This window comes from Ictidomys tridecemlineatus, chromosome 9, assembly GCF_052094955.1.
Source record: "Ictidomys tridecemlineatus isolate mIctTri1 chromosome 9, mIctTri1.hap1, whole genome shotgun sequence".
NCBI classification, from domain to species: Eukaryota; Metazoa; Chordata; class Mammalia; order Rodentia; family Sciuridae; genus Ictidomys; species Ictidomys tridecemlineatus.
In genome coordinates, this window is record NC_135485.1 from 106,911,801 (window position 1) to 106,933,832 (window position 22,032).

Consider the following 22,032-nt stretch of genomic DNA (forward strand, 5'->3'; position numbering starts at 1 on the left):
AAAAATGCTATATTCTAAAAATTCTTTATATCAATTATTTGATTATGTTTATAATTGTAAATAACATTTTTGAAAAGAAATGTGGACAATGGGCTAGAGAACAGTAAGCTCTTAGAAGTAGGGTTCTCTGGATTCGAGGCAGAACAATATCACTGACTTATTCTGAGAATTTGGTCACATTGGCTTAAATTAGATTACCAAGAATAGTGTTTTACAAAATACCTGCAGAAAGCCCTCACTGTATAAAACCCTAGGTGGCAAGAGCTACTTATAGCCAGTAAATAAGTATTTTAAAGACATGGGGGTTTGGAATTGAATTACAGTTTTGCATTATTTCCCAGTTGCCTGTCATATACACATTACTCTGTCCTTGCAACTCTCTTATTCTTAGATTGTTGGATAAATCAAATTCCGTGCACGATTCTGTGTAAATTCACTTATGAAACAAGATCACAATCTTTAAGCAATTTCAAAAGTTCCACTAAATTTTTCAACCTTTCATATACATCACTCTTTATTTTATATAGTTTTTATACACACACACACACACACACACACACACACACACACACACACACAGAGGCTATATAATCTTTTGGCCTAAAAAGGTAGTTTCCACATTAGAACCTTTAAATTATAAACTTCCATAAATTGGTAGAATTTAACTAAAGGCTATTATTAAAAGATAATTAGAAACCTTCAGAATCATTAATGCCCCAGAAAGAAGTTGAACATTTTTGGTTTATAGGCACATTGTTATTTTTTTTAAAATAAACAAAAAAATTTTAAAAACCAAAGTCTTTTGGAACATCAAATGTCAAGGATTGCATTGAACAAGAAAGAACAATGACTGAGGTGTTTGACATTATTGAAAATAACAACATATGTCTAATCGCTCTGGTATGAAAAAGGAAACTTAATATTAACAGCAAATTTCACTGTTTATATTTCATAGCACTACAAAATAGTGCATCTTATTCAGAAGACTGTATTGGAGAACCCACTGGACTATCTATCCATTAAAATATTTGGATTTCTTTATTATCATCCCTAAAATGATATGAAAATAGCACTGCCCCCCCCAATTTGCAGTTTAAAAAATAGGATTACATGGAATAGTTCTAATGAGAGAGAAAAAGGGAGGTAAAGATGGAGAGGGAGGGAGAGGAAATTAATTAATTAATTAATTAATTAATTAATTAATTAATATATAGAGATAAGGAAAGTAAGAAAACCCTTAATAAACCTTCAAAAATACTAAGCCAACAAATACATTTACCTTTTATGTTCAAATAAAATTGTATTACGGAGATCTGATAACTTTTAACTTTGATAATCTTTATAATGAGTTTATTATGAGACTTACTTTCTCATGGTTGGATATCATAGTTTAACCCATACTTACCTTTTCCTTTTGAAAATAGCAATCTAAAGACCGTATATGTGGGTTGGTCCAGAAATGTGGATTTATCTATATTTATGAATGCATTCGATTAGATTATTACATTCTTGCAACTATTCATAAGGATTTTAGCTTTTAATCCTATTTTATGTTTGAGGTTTCACATGGGCATATGTAAGAGTTCAAATCTGATTTTAGAATTACTCCCTTCTTGCTGAAGAGAGCTTATGCCACAGAAGACAAATTAAAAATTGCAATTTACAAACAAGAACTGCCTAGAATGGTGTCTGCATCAGTGAACTTCCTGACTTTGGGAAATTAAAATGTTATGCATTCTGCAAATTTAGCACTTTCTACTCATTAAAACATTTACATGTCACACAGCTCTTCCATTAATTCTCACCAGAGGAAGTAGCAGAACTCTCCATGTGTAAATTTCAGTGTGGACACGCTGCATACGAGGGCCCCCAGAATCTCAGGTGCATTTAACGTGGGGAAATAATTAACCTAACAAACCGTCATGTCCCGACTTCAGAATGATGTGTTTATAACCACCCAGGGTAAGATTTGAGAAGGTGCTAGTCAGTTTCCAGTGAAATTCTTTGTCAGCACAGCAGTTTGATAGGAAAGCATAATTGTGAGGGTTAGACAGTGAGTGCTTTTATCTGTAGTTTGGAAGAAGCTGATGTCATAGCCGTGTTTGTATAGTTCTTGATACTCATAGTGTCCCAGATGGCAAATAAATATTCTGTACATGGACTGCCTGCCCCACACAGTGCTTGACAGTCTCCGGTATAATCAGTGTGGTTTGCTTTTTTCCTTTCTGCTAAAACATTTTCCTGCTTTTGAAAGCAGGGATGTGGTTAGAAACTTTAGCCCATAGAAACCTGATGAACACCTATAGGACCCCAAACAGGTTAGCGTGAGGAGACAAAAGCAAGGTCTTCAGAGCTCTGAGGGGACCCAGAAAGGTCACTATGCAAGCAACAGAGCAAAGCAGGAGGGCACATGGGGGCAGGACAAGGGTGTTAGCTACATTTTCCTTTTGGCCTATACGTCTAGCAGATAGGATGATATATTCTGGGATTCAGCCACTTTACTTTAGGCTTCTCCATTATTTTACTTCTTCTATCAGATACTTTTCCTGCTATGGAGGGATTGCATTACTTTTAGATTTAATAATGCATTGTTCTTTTTAAAAAATGTTGATGGGGGACTGTGGTAGAGTGCTTGCCTAGCACATGTAAGGCACTGGGTTCAATTCTCAGCACCATATGAAAAGAAATAAATAAATATAGGTCCATCAATAACAAATAGAAATATTAAAATATTAAAAAATAAAATAAATACGTTGATGGGGATGGAGTCTACTACATGAAAACACTTGAAGAGCTGATGTATGAGGATGATTTTACTGAACTGATGGGTTTCAGACATTTATGCTGTACATGCTATGAGTCATGAGATAAGACTTTTACATCCTGGGATGTTAATTCTATATTATTCCTTTTCAGAAGGGTATGGTTAGTTACCATCAGGATCAGGGCTATGGCCAACTGACCTCTGAAGGCCAGGGAAGCAGATTAACAATGGCAAACTTAGGCTACTGACAACAGTGATAAGCAAATGTTCTTTTCAATTGTCTTGTCCTAGAATTTATGTATTCATTTATTTGTAGTTCCTTAAGTCCCATCAATACATAAGCCCTCAGAAGAGTGGTAAATTATAATAAAGGACCCTGGGTGTCTTTGACAAACCTGACCTTTGACATCATTAGTGCAACCCTGATGGGTTTGCAAGATAAGAACTGACCTGAAAGGAAAAAAGAGAATCTGGAAATGTTTATTTTGAATGGCCCTTGAGATTTTAGTAAGAACATTTGCATCGTAAGAAATGTAATTGGGGTGAGAAAAATTCCACATTGTGGCTTAGTATAAAATTACCAGTAAAATGTAAGACCAAGCAGGCAGGTCAAGGAGAAGGTGGAATCCATTGGGAATGAAAAGCCTTCTAATGATAGGATCATAAAGTCTTATGAGGTTGTCTAGTGAAGTAGGTAAATAGGGCTAAAACTAACTCAATATTTGGTCATTTTAAAATATAATTTTTTATAGAAAATAGTTAATGTACTTATAAACTACAGTTATATCAGATGCATAGCCTGCATATTCATCCCTGTATAAAATATGAATCAGAGCATATTTTAAATTTTTTAATCCTCCCTGCATCTTAAAATTATATGCATTAAGGATGTAGATGCAGCTTTATGTTGAACTATAACAAATAAACCTTGAAGACAAGATGGAACACTTTGTAAAACTTCACCTCTCTCCATTTTGAAGACCTAATATAAAGACAGGTATCTTCATATAGACTCTCCTTTTAGGTATTCCATAAGTGGTTCTCATATTTTGGATGGCATAAAAATTACTGTATCTTATATTTTGTACTTACAGGAATTTCAGATTCAATTTTAATTCTATTCACTTTGCACCTTAATGTACTGATGTCAGGCCCTGCCAAGTGGCCTCTCCATGTTAGGCATGGCCATCCTGAGACAAAATCAACTTCAAGTTCAACTTAATTAACTCCGAAAGAAAGAAAAAAATAACTTTATAGACAGGGCTTTTGTTAAACCCCTATTAATAGTTCTCTTTTGCAAAGAAGAAACTCAGGCATAGAATTGAAGCAAGCTACCCAATGCCCACAAGCAAGTGCCACAGCCAACATGTAACCCCAAATCTGTATCGTATTTAAAGCTGTTCTCAAGCAGGCTCTGGGATGCTGGACACAAATGGCTGCCAGATTTTATTGCTTTAAAATGAGAATTCCTCTGATGTATAGTCTTTCCAGTTATTAATATTTATTCCTTTTCTCCTGATGGTATCATTCTTGAAAGAAATTATGTTTCTCCTTTAAATATTTCCTTTTTATTGTAGGATTTTTTGACAAATTTAACAAGATTATCATATATCCACAGCAACATAGTTCCAGTAAGCTTCTCCAGTTACCTTGGGCCAAGGTGTGATGCACCTGTTTGCTTGCCCCACTCTTGAGACAAAAGACACTACTAGGATGTTGTCTCATTTGAGGAAGAAAACCTCTCTATTTCACCTTTCTAAATTTCAAGAATAGAGATGTTTCAAATGGAGAGGTATTTTTCAGTCTAAATCATTAACATTAGCTCATTTAAACATGGAATTCCAAATGAAGCCAGGAACATATCAAGCCATTTTCTATAATTTCCTTATCCTTCCTGATTTAAATCTACTAATTAACGTTTACATAATCCAGTACTTACATAGTCCAGGGCTAAAGCCTGAGGGCTGAGACTTGACCCTTGCTCTGCTGCTTCACCAGCTTTGAATATTAGACAAGTCCCTTTACCATTCTGTGCTTAAAAGTGTTAAAACAGGAAGTTCTAGTCTATGATCTGTGATGATTCCAAGATGATAGAGGCATAGACTTGACCTTGAATTTAAACTTGGCTGGTGATGCTTAGAAGTTGTGACATTTTTTACATTGGCATATTTGCTGGATAATTTTTCTATAAACATTTTACTCGTGGCATAGAAACAGTCTGTATTACCTTTTTTAAAAAAATTTAATCGTAAAACCATGATCATTTTTGGTTATCAACTACTATATATACCACCTTGAAAAAAACTTTTAAAGACTAGAAAAATAAAAATACTTGCCATTTAATGGGAAAAGAGAGATTTACACTTAGTTTCTGGCATTTTTCCTGAGGATTCCCGAATATAAGTCCACTAAATAGGCTACTCCTGGCATATTACTAAACAATTACTAAATATTGTCCATGTACATAAAGAAATGTGTTGTTACTTACTGCAATATAAATCCAGGGCAAGTTTTCTTTCCTTTAAAAAATAATTGGACGTGGGCTTTGATCTTTTAAAATAGTTAAGACACTAGCTGAAAAGTATGGACAATGCTGCCCCTAGTTTAATAGATGAATGTCCTAGGACAAATTAGAAAAAGTCCTTCCTCAAGTCACCTTAACACCATCAGCCAAAAATGCCCATATGTGGATGAAGGGTGCCATCCCAGTGTAGGAACTTGCAAAACTTGCAGGTGGTCAGTGCTACTGATGAGATAGCGGAAACCAATTTCAGTTGGTTGGATTTTAACACTTTGTACAACTTTGAAAATATCACTTCTCACCTTTGGGATTCAGTCTCCTCATCTGAAAAAGATTGGACAAGATAATCTCTTGAAATGATGTTGTGAGCAATTTTAAGCTGGCTTTAAAGAAAAAGGATTGTTGCACTAACTGTCCAGGATGCCTGCTCTCGTTTTCCAACTGTTTGTGTCCTCGCTCACTTTTTAACATTTCTCTCCACAAACAAACTTCCAGCCCCTAGTCCTCCAGGTAAGGAAAATCTTCTCTTTACAAAGCAAATTTTCCAGGGGAGCACAGCCCTGGGTTGGCCTGCAGTGTCCTTTCCCTAGCTGTGGGCCTGTGTTTTTTCTATCAGTCCAAGACAGGTGACAATGTTCTCATCCATGGAGGTGCATTTTGTCACCAAAAGTTTTTCCATAGCAAGACTCCCATTACAGGACATATCTTTGGCCTTCCTCACTAAATACCAAAAATAACCCCCTAGACCTTGTAATTAATACAATAAAGAAAAAAAAACAGTGCCCCTGCCCCTTCCCAGACATCTCCTAGAAAAGTGGTATCTCCTAATTGAGATACTCTGTTAGAATCAACTTTCACTCTGACTCTGGAAATTTGCTCTTGAACCATGTCACTATACCTTTGTCAGAAGTGACAAAGACCAGGTATAAACCTCTTTGAGCAGAGAGGGTTAAAGAGTACATAGGACTTAAAATTATATTGCTCCTTGTCTCTGTAACAACCAGGGAAACTGAAATTCAAAAACCTCCTAAGTTTCCTCATTAAATAATAGGCTCTATCAACTCTACAAATAAAATCTCTTTTAAGAATTCTTAGTGTAGCTTAGCAGTATGCATCATAATGATATAGATATAATTGCTGGTCATTTGTTGATTACCTGCAATATACCAACACCTTCCAAATCTCATTTATCCTTTCCACAACAATGGAAGCAAGTATTCATAGCCCCTTACACAGATTAGACAACCGATGCTTGGAGAAGGGAATTAGTTTGAGCAAGTTCTCACAGTTAAAGAACTTGCAGAGCTAGGATTCAAACTGAAGTTCATGAGACTGAAAAAACTCAAAGTTCACATGTGTTCCACTGCTTTGGCCTTCAGCCTTGGTGTCTTTTCAGTCTGCCTTACTTTCAAGTAGCAGAAAAGTTAACTGAAATCCCTAACTTAGGAACCTGCCTGTCAGAGAGACACTAACAATTATTTTGTGCTGTGTTCTCCCAGAGATGTTATTTTTCATTATTGCTAGGACTACTCTCAGCAGGGTTACCTCATTAGCTGAAGAAAATGTCCCCTGTTGTTCAGAGACATGCGGATCAGATGGACAAGCATAAAAACAAACTCTGGAAAGTGATTCTGTGTTCCCTTGGTTTAGGGGATAGAACAGTAATCCCTTTCTTCTCTGATTTCTTGTCTCCTAAGTGATGTTTTACTTCTGTAGTTGCAGAAGTTTTTTGAAAGGGATGGGAAATTTTTTATAGGGTTGTCTTCCAAAACCCTTTATCAGTGTTTCCATAACAGAGTAAATTCAGGTGTTGAGCTTTTGTTGAACACACTTAATACTGTTCTGTTTTTAATTTTCCCATGTTGGAAAATAATGGTTTGGCTATATTGGTCCTAATTGTTTACGAGGAATAACTGGTTGTGGATGAGATATTTGAAATATATATATATATATGTATATGTGTATATATATATATATATATATATATGTGTGTGTGTGTGTGTGTGTATATATGTATATGTATATATATGTGTGTGTGTGTATATATATACATATATATATATATATTATTTTAGAACAGCTTGAAACATAAATACTTCATCAAATATATTGATATACCTATTGATGTACATCTCTCAAGCCACACATTATAGAATTGTTTATAAAAGTCTATCACTTTCCTCCTTTTGTAATTTATTTTTCGGTAGAGACACCAAAGTGATTATTTTCAAAATTAAATTCAATACCAGGATTTGCATTTCATTGGAATGCAACTAAAACTCTTCCTCCTGAGCCACCAGGCCTACATGATCTGGCTGCTACCCACCTCTTGGACCCTACCCCTCCCTTTCCTACCTTACTCCCTACCCTCTAACCACTCTGTTTCTTTGTGAGGACTTTTACACTTGCTGTCACTCTCCTGCAACCTTATTGCCTCCTGATGTTTATCCTGCTGGTTCCTCATCATCACTTAAATTTCACTTACAGCTCAAATTTCATCTGAATAAGAAAAAAAATTTTACCTCTTCTCTAAGTTGGCCATCCCTTTATTTCCAATCATAGAACATTCTTGTACTTTATTTTTAAAAGGACTTTTTCAATACTCAAAATCATTTTACTTCTGTATTTGCTATTAAACTAGAACATAAGCTCCATGAATGCAAGAAAGTATCTCTGGTGCCTAGAATAGAACCCAGAATACAGAAGGGTTCAAGACCATTTGTTGAATGAATGAGTTACTTCTAAGTCTGTTGTGCCTGGAATTAAATATGTCTCATAAAAATACCATAAGGCACAAGTACATTTATTGAGTGATCCCAATCTAAATAAATATGAGAAAGTAGAAGTTAAAATAGAAATTATAAAGTTCTTTTCTATTATTCTTTGATCTGCCTGTTAAGAACAATAATTCTGTTGGGGAAATAAGGATATAAGCAATGGAAAACTCAGAACTGCTTGGTGGGGTAAACAGGCCATGTTATTTATCTATGGACATAGACTTCTTCTCTTGTAAGAGTTACTCTTCTGCTTACTCAAATATGCCCCTGTGGGTCTTTACCAAAATTTTCCAGGTGAGCATCAGAACATTTCTAAATATCCTAGTTCAAGCTCCTACCCTTGCCCTCTCACCTGTAAAAAGTGAGTCTTTTGACTACCTTCTACATAGCAGCATCATTTCCAAACCCCTGACATTGTTATCTGGTCTCCCCCATTTGTAGTGAACTTGTTTTGGCATAAGTCTTTGGGTTCCTAAAATAAAGCCTCTATCTGTCCAAGATGTCCTTTTATTGAGTTCATAGAATACAAATGGAAAAAGGTTATTACCAGGCAAAGATGTTTAAAAATGAAAATCAAACCTAATACATGGACTCAGACAACTAGAATAAGGAATATAATATTTATAAAACTGAGTAGGAGGTTGCAATCATTGCTCTAAAATAAAGCATTAAAAATTAATTCATAGCAAACCTATCTGTGCTACAGCAAGCCTTCCTTTCATTAAAGTAGCGCTGCATGTGTCTCCAGAATGAGTTCCCAAATAGGTAAATAGCTCATAGGAACTGAGTGCTCTGCAAACTGCAGAGGGGCTACCTGAAGCATGATTTAGAGTTGCTTTTAGTATTAAAGCTTTACAGACCTTTTATTTTGAACCAATTAATTGTGATTCTTGCAGTTTCCCTATATTTTTTGCCCTTGAGTATTACTAGGAATATTTAATTTGCATACTTCCTGTTCATCTTCATTTGATTAATCCAAATGGTGCTATGTTATTTGATTAATTCATATGCTGCAGAATATTGAATCTTGGGGAACCGTGGGTGCCAGTTGTAAATTATACTTAAAAGTTTTCCACAGATTTTTCATTTCAAGAACTTCATGTTGCACATTTTTTCCTCTTTTCTTCCACTTCACATTATTACCATTTTAAGTATTATGTTGTTATAATTATTGGTTTCGTACTTCATAATCCATTACAAAGAAAACCTTACAGTACTATTTCTGTATTTTCAACTGATATGAGGTTATTTTTCCCCAATTTACAACATTCTTTTGAAGCCCTAAAATAAATAACCTTATAACCTTTAAGCCCTATTGATTTTCAAGTGATTTCAAATAAAAAACATTCAGTTTCCATTGCACTGACAAACTGCTCAATCCCTGGGCAATCCCTATTGGATTCCCATTAAATGAAAGAGACAGGAAACAACAGAAAATACAAAAAGTGGATTTGAGGTAGTGGGGAGAGGTGGTCACAACTCAGCTCAGTAAATGGATACTTAACCTTTGACCAATGACGACAGGTCTCCTTTAATTCTATTAGACCAAGAGTGAGCTGTTATGATTAAATAAAACAGGAAAAAAAAACTGTTTAGAGCCTTACTGAGTATGTCCTGGGAATTAAAACATATGGCAGGGATAAGGAAAAAAGATTTTCCTTATGCTAATGACCCTTGATGTCTGAAATAAATTAGATCCATTAGAGTTTATGCTCAATAAAAGAAAGATTTTAAGCACTCCAAAGTTAGTGACTCGAGACCAGTTTTTGCTCTGAAATTCAATCTGCCTCCTTATTAATTCTTAGTGAGGCTCCAGAGCAGACAGGGGATGCAAAAATCATAATTCTGTACTGAACCAGAATTTTAAAGGACCACAGGTTTCTTTTCCTTTTCTTTTAATTAAACCATTTTTCATGCTTCCCATTTTGTTTCCTTCATTAATTTGATTTTGTTCCCATTTTTGTTTCATTTTTTTTCTTTTCAAGGTTTCATTTATCCTATTTCAACTGAACAGAGAACCCAGAATGAATATGGATTTTCTTGTAAGTTTGATGTTTGGATTTTATGTTGCTGAATAATCATTTAACATTATTGCCCCCAGTTCAAATTTGCCTTTCTTTGGATCACAGATGTGCACACAGGAAATAGGAACCTAATATATTCTAACATGAAAAACAAATTAGATTTTTGATGCAGAAGAGAAGAAAGGGTCATTTCAAGTCTCTGCCTGATTTAAAAATCTGTCAGTCTACCATTCAAAGCTTGAGTCTGGTAACTGAGAAAACATATCATGTACCATGCTGATATAAATAAAGGGCAGGGTTCAAATATTAAAAGGGAAAAGGTTGAGAAAATGCAGTCCTATTGTGCTAGAAATCATGAATGTTGAATAAGTAATTATGGCCTGGTAAAGTAAAACATTAAGGATTTCAATATAATATTCTAACTGGACTTCAGAATCTTCCTGCAAAGCCTTAGATAAAAACCAGCAGCAAAGAGGTGTCAGCACTTTAAGAGTAGTGCTCACATAGTCAGGAGTATTTAGGATGTCACTGGTTGTCTGGAAAAAAAGATATGTCAATGCTGATTGATTGACAGGACAATAAATATTCTGCAAATTTTAGAATGAACAGTATTTTTAAGAAGAAAGCATCATCTTCCATAGTACATTTAAATATGAAATGCTAAAAGAGATGAAGCAATTTCCAATAGCAAATTCACTTATATTCCCAACATACAAAAAAAATACCATGACTGGAGAGTGTGGGTTATCACATGATCCACTGGCAAATGAAGGGATGAGTTATGTCCCCCATATAAACCATGTGGCTGTGAGCCTTAGGAAAGAGCAGTGGCTCCTCAAATTTTAGGAGGTCACAGAACCTATGAATTGGAAAATTCTTTGTCCGACAAATACGTGTGTATAAAACTGACCATAAAATTTGAGTTTGCCTTGACCACCTGAAGTATCAATTGAAACACCTCTTTTGTAGTGAGCAGAGCAGCAACTTTAATTAGCTTTGCTGAGCATTTCTCATGAGTCACAGAAAACTGAAACCAGAGACTTAACAATGTTCAAAGTAGTTCAACAAAGGTTTAATTTTGGCTTAAATTATCAGTTTTTATCATCTTTTCCAGTTAGATCAAACATGTCTCATGCTACCAAGGAACATACAACACTTAAAGGAGTTCTGTTCTTGCTTCTTCCAAACATGGGTCCCCTGGGATGGCACCTTGTATTGGTCAGATGTTTACCCTGGGGTAGTATGGCCTTTATGATCACTGAGCCAGAGCTATATCTGACTTAGTACATTATAGAGCTATATTTTATTTCTGTAATGTCAAGCTCAAATGTAAATCTCTGACAGGACCCACGAGAAGCTGAAGGTTCTCAGAGATAATGCTGTATCTGTATCAAAAGCCTGGACTTTGCAAAAGTCACCAGAATTGACCTCTGGCCCCCAAGTCTGGGCCTTCTAAAAGCACCCCTTTCTTATTCAATATATTTTTTTCCTAATACTTGCGTTTCTTAGTTACACTATTCCCATTCACCGCTTCATTGATTTAGGGAAAGTAAGAAGAGTACTATGGAAAGTAATTTTATGACTTGGAATGATTCTTAGAAAAATATTCTGGTTCAATAAACATACAGATTCCAAACACACCAGGTGTTTATGTTTCTTAAAGAACTATCAATGAATTCAAAACTCCTTTCATTTTTTTTTTCATCTGAAAGAATAATAAACTCTTCCCCCCATGGGTTGGGCTGGTTTTAGCTCTAGTTTATATGCCTGGTAATAAATGGTCTGTTATCCTGCCCAATTATAAGATAGATTAGTGGGTGGATTGATGCAGAGAGAGAAAGAAAAAGAAATCAGAGATAATTTTCCACTGAAAGGCCACAGTCATTTTATATAGCTTTTGAAATTAACCTATAAAAAAGGCAATAAATGTCTGAAAAATTTATAGCAATACATATGTGTACTGTGAGAAAGTTCTCTAAGCAGTTAGTCCAGCATTGCATCTTTCCCTCTAGCTGCTCCTGATTCGGATGATGTTGCTCTCTATGTTGGGATTGTGATCGCAGTGATTGTTTGCCTGGCCATCTCTGTTGTCGTGGCCCTATTTGTGTATCGGAAGAACCATCGTGACTTTGAGTCTGATATTATTGACTCTTCAGCCCTAAACGGGGGCTTTCAGCCTGTGAACATCAAGGCCGCCAGACAAGGTTGGTGGACATTGCACTTCACACCCTGTAACTCATGCATGTATGAAGTTTCTTTAGGTGGTTTCAAGATCAATGATGTTTCAGTCTTCTAGTTCAGCTGGAACGTAAGCTCATTGAGGACAATGACATTATTGATTTTATTCATTATTGGATTGATGTCATTCCACAAAACAAATTAAGAGTTGTCAAGATTCATGCCAGGTGCGGTGGCACATGCCTATAATCTCAACTGCTCGGGAGGCAGAGGCAGGAGCATCTCAAGTTCAAAGCCAGCCTCAGCAAAAGCAAGGCACTAAGCAACTCAGTGAGACCCTGTCTCTAAATAAAATACAAAATAGGGCTGAGGATATGAATCAGTAGTTGAGTGTCCCTTAGTTCAATCCAAAGTACCAAAATAAAAAAAAAAAAAAGAGTTGACAGTGTTCACAAATCATTTTCTGCCCCCCTGGCACATTTCTCTGTCACACTTTTTAACCTCTGTTTGGCAAAAAGAACATTGATTTGTGGACTGACTTCCTAGTCTCTTTCTTTACCTTCTTTGACAAGATACCTTGTGTTACTACAAATACAGTGGTTTTCAAATGAACCCAAATCTAATATAGAAAAGGGACACTGTTACCTAATGGGAACCTCATGGGGCATACTCTTCAACCCAGTCTATTGCAACAGCCAGATCCTTTGGGTAAAGTGAATAGACCTCAAAGGAAAATATAGAATGAGCCAGTAACAAAATGGATGCTAGTTATCCACTTGCCCTGTTTTCAGCAGAGCCTGAGAGTCTGTCCATCTCTAACATTCGCTGAGCTGCTTGGCTTTGGGCTCAGAAAGTGTCGGGGGTGTCTGGCTTATGTAGGCTGGCCCGAATGGAGAATGCCAATGGAATTCTCTTTTCTCTGACTCAGATCTTCTGGCGGTGCCCCCAGACCTCACTTCAGCGGCAGCCATGTACAGGGGACCTGTCTACGCCCTACACGACGTCTCAGACAAAATCCCAATGACCAATTCTCCAATTCTGGATCCACTGCCCAACCTGAAAATCAAAGTGTACAACACCTCGGGGGCTGTCACCCCCCAAGATGACCTCTCCGAGTTTACAGCCAAGCTGTCCCCGCAGATGACCCAGTCCTTGCTGGAGAATGAGGCCCTCAACCTGAAGAATCAGAGTCTCGCCAGGCAGACGGACCCATCCTGTACAGCGTTTGGCACCTTCAACTCCCTTGGGGGCCACCTTATTGTTCCCAATTCAGGTAATTCCTAAAGGTTTAAATGGCAAAGATGCAACTTGAAAACATCTTTGTCCCCACATCCCTGTTTTCTTATTAAACTGAAAAGTTAACTGTGTATCTAACCCAAATCTCCTTTCAGCATAAATCAAATATTACCTCAGACCCAATCAGCAAAACCATTTATCTTCCCTCAAACAAGTCTGAAACACTTCCTCTAGAAATATTTGACTCCCAACTTTCTGCTGAGATACAATTTAGAACTGTCACTGACCTTCTTTTTAATAGAGCTTCGGGAGGCAGCAGTAAACCAAGAGCCCTCACAATTGTCACTGTATTATAAAAAGACAAATTAATTAGAAAAAAAATGTCAGTTGATTCAGTTCCAGCTAACTAAAAGAAGAGACGATTCAGAACACTAATTTTTTGATGATCAGAGACATCATAATAGACATCAGATTCTTCCTTTATTAACTGAACTCTTCATCCCACAATCTTCAACCACAAAGTATTTATAAGGTCCTAAGTCTGACCTTGGATATATCCATCTATAATATCAACCTAGAGAAAAAGCCTCAGAAGGACTTCCAAGGTGACCTTAAGTTAGTGACCAATAATGTTGGATTAGAGATTGGTACTCATAAATCAGAAATAGTAATGGGTTTGGAACCATAGGCCAAAAGAGGGCTAATGACTTGCTCTTTCAATCTATCTTCGCTCTTTGGAAAAAAAAATGTGAATATTTTTAAATACAGTAATAGAAAGCAACTTCATTGACCTAATGTGTTAATGTCACATGAAAAATGCAATTAATATTCAGACCTATGGAGGATCTCTAGGACCTGCATATAAAATTGGTTTTTTTGTTTTTTGGGGTTTTTTTTGTGTTTTTTTGTTTTGTTTTGTTTTTGTTTTTGGTACTGAGGATTGATCTCAGGAGCACTGAAACACTGAACCTCATCCCCAGCCCTATTTTGTATTTTATTTGGAGACAAGGATTCACTGAGTTGCTTAGCACCTTGCTTTTGATGAGGCTGGCTTTGAACTAGTGATCCTCCTGCCTCAGCCTCCTGAGCAGCTGGGATTACAGGCATGCGCCACCATACCTGGCTTGTCTTTGATTCTTATTCTCCCATTGCAATGCCTTTCATAGCATACTTCTAAAGAAGTATTTTAATACAGTTGAAATATTTAATAGAATGTCATTTTGCCTTTATACATTTTACATAGTTGAGATGTTTTATTTTAAATGCTTTTTTGCCTTTTTCTCAATTTCATTATATTTGTATACTCTTTAAGATTATGATATTTTAGTGTATTTATATTAGGACATCAGATGACTCCAGGAAAACATTTTCTATTTTCTCCCATTGTTTTAATATTATGATTATTTCTAAGACTATTCTTCCCCCCCCCCCCCCGGGGATTCTGCTTTTCCTTCCCATTGCTACACTTGCCACTTATTCATATATGAATTATATAGAGGCTTCTTAAGTGGAAGGAGGGAGCCAGTATGTTTTAAGTACTTAATATGTATGAGACAATGATCAGAAACATCATTCCATTTAATAGAGTAACATAGTCATTCATATTTGTCAGGCCTCATTGTTTCTAATTTACATCTATAATTTTTTTTCATCCCCATAACAAAGACAAAGGTACATTTTTATGATTTTCATTGGGGAAAAAAATGCTGAGTCTTACTGGATTTGTGTGTTCTCCTGCTCTCCCTCCACTGCCCCCCACAACCATTCTCTATATATCAGCCTGACATTGACCTTCCTGCCCCACCAGGGCTCCCTCATCACTCTCCTTTTCAAGAGGGCCCTGACTCAGCATCTTCCATGAGCTATTCCAAGGCCTTTGTATCCCTACTTCCCCTTGACTCTCTCTTCTTTACTCTTGAGCTATTGTAACACAGTGGGGCAAGTTTTCTTGTTGCATCATGTTCATTTGACATATACCATTTCCTTGTTAACTATATGTTACTCAAGGACAAGAACACTACCTTTTCCTACTTGGCATTCACAATGGTGCCAAACACTGTTCTCACAAAGATACTCCATACATCGTTATTGAGCTGAATTAAAGTGCATTTCATGGGAATGAAATGATGGAGCTAAACATCCTCACAATGCTGACCCCCAACCCCGGTCCCAAGTCACTTTGAGATGATGATCAGTAGTGTCCTTCAGCAGTTCCTACAGGCTGGGCCCCATACCTTCATCATGGGCATCACCTGGCAACTCATCAGAACTATAGAATCTCCCATCCTGCCTCAACATTTTCAATCAGAAACTCTGTAGTAAGGTCCCCTAATCTGTGGTCTAACAAACCCTTCAGGTGATCCTGATGCAAATTCAATGGCAAAGGATTGCTGCATGCACAGTTAGCTTAGAGCACAGTTCAGTCCAAAAGTGCTCCCACAGGGCACCAATTAGCAGCTAAGTAGAAGTGCTTTGACTGGCTCTAACTAAACTCACAGTTCACCTTTTTGAGTTATGTGTAACAAAAGTACCTCAACAATTCTGATTCTGTTGTAGAATACATGATGATAACCAGATATTTCAGAAATACATCTTTTTTGATATGGTTGAGGTTGTCTTTGAATCTTGTGGAGATTTTTTTTTTTAATTAGAAACAATGGATCATTACTGCTGTTTGAAAGTTTATAGCAGTTTTTGGTTTTTCTCTTGTTTTACAAGGAAAACAACAGTGGAACCATCTGTCTCTTCCTTAAATAAAACCAGAATTTAAAAAATCATTCCTCTAAGTAATTCCATAACAGTTCAGAGGGAACTGTGGTAACTACAGAGGCCAATAAGGAAGGAAAACAGGGAAGCTATGAGTATTTACATGTCTTTGGAGAAAAAGCAGCAGTCTTAGTGCTGCGTGATCACAGAATTTCCTCATTACTTTTTGCTTGCTGCAAAGGCATTTCTTTCTAGAAGTTTCCTTTTGATTCACAGGTCTCATACAACTGCTTTTTTCTTTTGCTGCTCAGGAGTAAGCTTGCTGATTCCCGCTGGGGCCATTCCCCAAGGGAGAGTCTACGAAATGTATGTGACTGTACACAGGAAAGAAAATATGAGGTAAATATGCTTTTTTTTCCCCCTGATGCACTTGACTTTACCAGTCTAACTTGGAGGAGAATGGTACAAGAGAAACAATAAACCCAACATATTTTTGTCTTAAATGACATACAGTTTTCTCTAGACCCGTAAAAGGTCAAGTTATACTTCTTTTTACCTTTGAAGCTTCTGACACTTTTGCAGATCTTGAGGATGGGTGGAATGCCTAAGATCTTTGCTCCAAGTAGACATGTGGCCATATTAACATGGAAAAAGTGGTCAAAATGTGATCCCTGGAATGTCCAGAGAGATGTGTGAGTTGACACAGAGACATTGACTTTGTGTGGCCCTATTCAGAAATCTAGCCTGTTCCCATTACAGGGTTAAAGGTCTCAAAGGATTGGACACCCATAACCCCTGACCCGCCCCTCCTACCTCAGTTTAGCACCGACATTTACCCACAGAATTTTTTGTGATTCTCTTCCAATGTGTCATCAGCCCCCTTCTTACGTTTAGTACTTACAAGTTTCAAACTCAGGCCTTTCAAAGTGGGTCAAGGGTTGGTTAAAACTAGATGGAATCAAAAGGTTGTGTTTCGAATGGGTCTTAATCACAAAGATGAAATTATTTTAAGTAAAATTAACACAAGGGGTTTAGAAGTTCTAAAATCAGTTTTCAGTATGAAGTTTAACAAATCATTGAGAGTCTTTCTCCATCTGTTCCCACATAAAGTGTGTGTTAAATGGTCCTTCAGAGGCCTCTAAGGAACACAGAAGCCTTCATATAACAGACGCTGTTAAAAAGGAAGACCCTCATCATGTAATGACCATTGTTCATCATGAGGGGAATAGTGTGGGCTCCTCAGCCCTGAGCTCAGAGTACAAAGAGTGAGTGACAAATGTAGAAGTAGGTTATCATTATCACGCATTATGCCTTTTCTTTAACCCGCTCTCATCCTCAGAAAAACATCCATTTTTAGTCTTCGGTAGCTGAAAGAGCTCCTTTATTATGCACTCAGGTGGACAGATAGGTATTTATAATCGGTATGACCCAGAACATTTTTTTCCTCAGGTGGTGTACTTTCACCTATGCAAACAATAGCCAGAATAAGAGGAGAATAAAATTCCTTGAGCATTATTCGTGCCTTAAATTTGAGCAACCGAAAGTCACTTAAAGGCCTGTATTTACCTACATCAAATATTTATTCTTTTCATTCCCAATGCAAAGCTACATTCACAGACCTCAGAACTCCTTCTTTTGCAGCAGGAGAAAAAAAAAATTAGCAAACTCCAAGATCCTTTTATTTTATTCATTTTTTTTCTCTTGTTCAGGGTTAAGGTTAGCATTAAATATGTCCATCCATCAAGGCTTTTGCCCACGTGGCCATTTGCTTAAGTAGAAATGAGTATTGGCTTGTGCTTTTGGAGAAACCATGAGGGGCTGATGGCCTCTGTGTTTATCTGATTACCATTATCTGCAGCTGAAGATCAGACCTTAAGGGGCTATTGCAGGCGCCAGCTAAAGCTGAAAATGTGTAACTCATCTGGTTTTTCTTCCCAAACTTTAGTTGGCATTCTAACCAGGATAACTGTGCATTTGAAATGAAGGAAAGAGAAAGCAGAAAATTGATAAAGCTAGACACACAGCTTTTAGGTTCCATTTCTTTTAACTGTAAAGAAAAGAAAACAATAAATCACTCCTTGCTGTGCCTACCACCTAAGGTTAGGTGCACAGGGAATCACTTCACTGAATTTGGAGTGCAACAAAGAAGTCCTGTTTATAAAGATGATGCTAGACAAAGCTCAAGATCTCAAAAGAAAATATGCACCAGAGACCATGAAACAAGGAACAAACACAAGAAGATGGCCGTCTCAGATAAATGAGAAGTCCTCTCTCCACTCATGTTCCATTGTGACCCAGATGCATTTTTTCTTGTAAAAAGCACAATGGCAAGATTGTGCTTTAATATAGTAATAATGCAAAGCTTTGTTGCAATGTCTTCAGCACACTCTTCATTTATTCCTCAGTGCAGTTCTGCAAGTGATAAAGAGCTTCTCTTTGAAGATGAAGAAACTACGTCTCAGGGAAATTAAGTCACATAGTCAAGATTTCCCAGTTAGTAACTAAGGGTGGCAGAATTCAAACCCAGGTTCGTCTGACCCCAAGGACTCTTGGGTGTTCTTAGGTTCATTCCTCCTGCATAGCACTGGCACTCAGCAAACCTCTGTTTCTTATGATCCTGCATTGTGGACAGAGTGTCTACTGCTCACTAAAGACCCTTTCCATCCTCACATGATATGAGATGGAACTTCTCTGGAGGAAGACGTGGTAAGGATCAGAAGGCATGGGTATCATTTCAAGACCTGTGTAGGAAAATTCTGAATATTTGCCTCCATTCTCCCTCTTTCTGATTCTTTCATAATATCAAAAATTGGGTGTGTTTCTAGCTGGATGGTATCCAGCTGGTCATCTGCTGATATGAATTGCCTGACAGGAGGCGTGAACTTAATTGCATGTGGCATAGTGAATGTGACAAGAGGGACCTTATCATTACTGAATATGCTCTTTAGAAAGCGCAGGCTGGATAGGCTGAAAGAGCCAGAGATGCGACAAGCCACCTCTGACCAAAGAGGGTGTGGAGCCTCAAGGCTGCACCCAGCATTTCTGCCTCTCCTGCTTTATAGATCTAGAGAGGTTGCAAAGCCTGTTCCCCCTGTGGATACAAGTTCCGTGACCAAGTGGCCCTTTTTGCCTCATTTCTAGTAACAAGTTTTTAAAATTAGTCTAAGATTGAAACATTGTCCTTTGTCAGCTCTTACGGCAAAGCAATTTGAGAGTAGAGTGCTTGCCTAGCATGCCCGAGGCCCTGGGTTCAATCCCCAGCAATGAAAAAATATATAGAAAAGTTAATTTCCCCTTTCCTGAGTGTTCTCCAAGTGGCTTTATCAAAAGGCAAGCGAAAAGAAAAGAAAATCAATTTAGAATTTCCAAATATAAAAGTAAATAGAACTCTTTTTTGTAAACTGTAGGGAGCCACAGAAGGCTTCTGAGCAGCCAAGTGACACAGGAATAGCGGTGCTTTTTAAAGATTGATTTGGCGACAGTGTGATGGAATTGATAGAGGAAATAGACTCTTCCTGAAGGCTAGGTGCTGGGTTCTGCTGTGGCATCAATTTAGGTGGGAGGAGAGCGGGGAGAGTGAGTCAGGCCTGAGTCTTGAGAGGACAGAAAGTAAAATGTATTGAGGAAGGGAAGGAATTTCATCCCTGACCCACAGTGTTGAGAAGGAGTGCACAGAATCCATTTAGGATGCAAATCCTGGGCACTGTAAGAATGTGCAGAGCAACAGAAGAAAGAGGTCAGAAGCAGCAACTGGCTGGAGGCGGGGAATCATGGACTGCAAACAAGAGGTGTTCGGGATGCAAGAGGGGATAAGGAGTCCACTAGAGACACTCAAGGGCAGTCGTGGCAGTGGATAAGTCTGTGACAGAGAAAATGTAGGGACAGAAAGAAGAAAGCTGGGGAAACAACTTTGGGAAATATTCCCATTCAGGTTTGGGTGTAAAGAGAGAAACTAAATTACCTTGTAAGGATAAGGAACTAGGTAAAGAGTTTGCATGCAGCACTGCACTTGACATGAAGGGGCTCCTCAGTGAATATTTTTGAATGAAAGAATATTTGTATAAGGATATATCAATCACCTGCAGTAGAAGGGGATCCCAAGAAACAAAGGGAAAGAGAGCTCCAAGATGGCGGAGATGGTTAACAGTTCAGATGCTAAAACAAAATGCAAAGACAGAGGAAGAACAAGGAAAAATACACATTTTGTGTGTGCAATGCAAGTGTGTGTGTATAAATAATTAGACAAAAAAAATAATAAGTACAGTTTGTCGCCTGTAGGAATTGGTAGTGTTTAGAATTTTTTTTCCCCAACATTCCTGTAGAAATCACTTCAGAATGGTTTAAGGTGAGTTAAGGAAGGCCACCAAAGCTATCATACATATATATATATATATATATATATATATATATATATATACTAAATACAAACAGTGAAAAGTGTTTGTTAGGATAAAGTGGAAGGCCAAAATTCCCTTAGGTGAGTAATCATGCCTAAATCCTTTTTGTTTATTTTGACATGTTACCGTTCGGAATTTTATAAAATAGCAGTTGACATTTCTCAGTGACACTTAGAGTTATTTCTCCTTTTTGGTAGAGAGACTCCTTTCTCGTTCATGAGTCCCAAGTTCCTATGATTGAAGCAATAGCTATAAAAAGACTAAAGGGTGGAGGCAACGGAGACCAGGTATATGTAAATGTCATTCTCTCCTGATTCTGAATCATGTTTATATAGTGAAATCCTACTTATAAAGAAATGTTGCAAGGTGGTTTATAAAAAAAAATACATTCTTTTCTTTTGGGTCTCAATGGAAGGGATGAACTTAAAGAAGTGGATGAAAAAAAAAGATAAGAAAATGGGGAAAGTAAGGTTATTAAAGATAAGATAAAGTCAGGTGAGCAGCTGGAATATAATAGATTTGATATAATTCCCTGCACATTCCCTGGTAATAGATCATGAATTGACTGTGTCTAAGCTTTCAAAAGGAAAATGTGAAATAGGCCCAGAAGCTCAATTATCATTCTCTGATTCCTCAAAAACAAGACATTTTGATAATACAACCAACAGCATTCTGATAATAAAAATAGCAATGAGTTTCAAGGTCTGCTTCTATTAGTGTCCTTCAGTGGAAACAGATTATCTAAGGCCTAAGCACACATTCAGTGAAATAATTCCACAAAGACCCAGCCATTCCATCCAGAGCACAATGCTCAGTTGTTCTGGCTTCATCCAGGGATAGACTCTGCCTGTCTGGGGAAATGGTGGCATGCCCTTCAGAGTGGCTTGCATAAATATGTTTTTTGCTCAATTGAGCTTTTGATAGCAAGTGAGTTAGATATTCCCTGTCAGGTACCTAGAGTGCAAATATTTCAAGTTGCCAGTTATGTGGGAAGGCGTGTGCTTGAAAAGGCAGCTGAGCCTAGGGTGGGACTGTCATCCCGAGAGGCCTAACAAAAGAGATGAGCATCTCATGTCCACCCAGAGGTGGATGGAGACCCATTCTTTCTAAGGAGTTTTGCTCTAACAAAATTGACAAGAAAGTCCTTACACCCATTACAAGCAACACAAAATACACCACTGTGTGAAAGAAACAAAATGACTTGTGTTTGAAATCTCACTTTGCTGATGCCTAGCTCTGTGTCCTGAGGCAAGCATGTTAACTAACAGCTCTGGATATCAGTTTACCATACTGGAAAAGAAAATGTAATATAAACACTTTACCTTACAGGTGTGCCATGAGCAGCAAATGCAATTGTTCATGTGGAAATTGTGTAAATTATGCACTTCTGTGTAGAAGTTCTCCTCACTGATAATAGCAAGCAAGAAAT

At 37.3% G+C, this 22,032-nt stretch overlaps 1 protein-coding gene across 2 annotated transcripts in view; it reads left to right on the forward strand.

Moving 5' to 3' along the window:
• The window catches only part of Unc5c (unc-5 netrin receptor C), a 349,998-nt gene that overhangs the window by 285,537 nt on the left and 42,429 nt on the right, over nt 1-22,032 (forward strand). Inside the window, exons 8-11 of one of the 2 annotated variants that reach the window (XM_005337567.4) lie at nt 10,048-10,104; nt 12,099-12,290; nt 13,193-13,537; nt 16,518-16,605. In XM_005337567.4, the coding sequence (XP_005337624.1) occupies nt 10,048-10,104; nt 12,099-12,290; nt 13,193-13,537; nt 16,518-16,605 (682 nt within the window). The remainder of the gene's footprint in view (nt 1-10,047; nt 10,105-12,098; nt 12,291-13,192; nt 13,538-16,517; nt 16,606-22,032) is intronic. The other variant, XM_005337568.4, reaches the window with a different exon arrangement.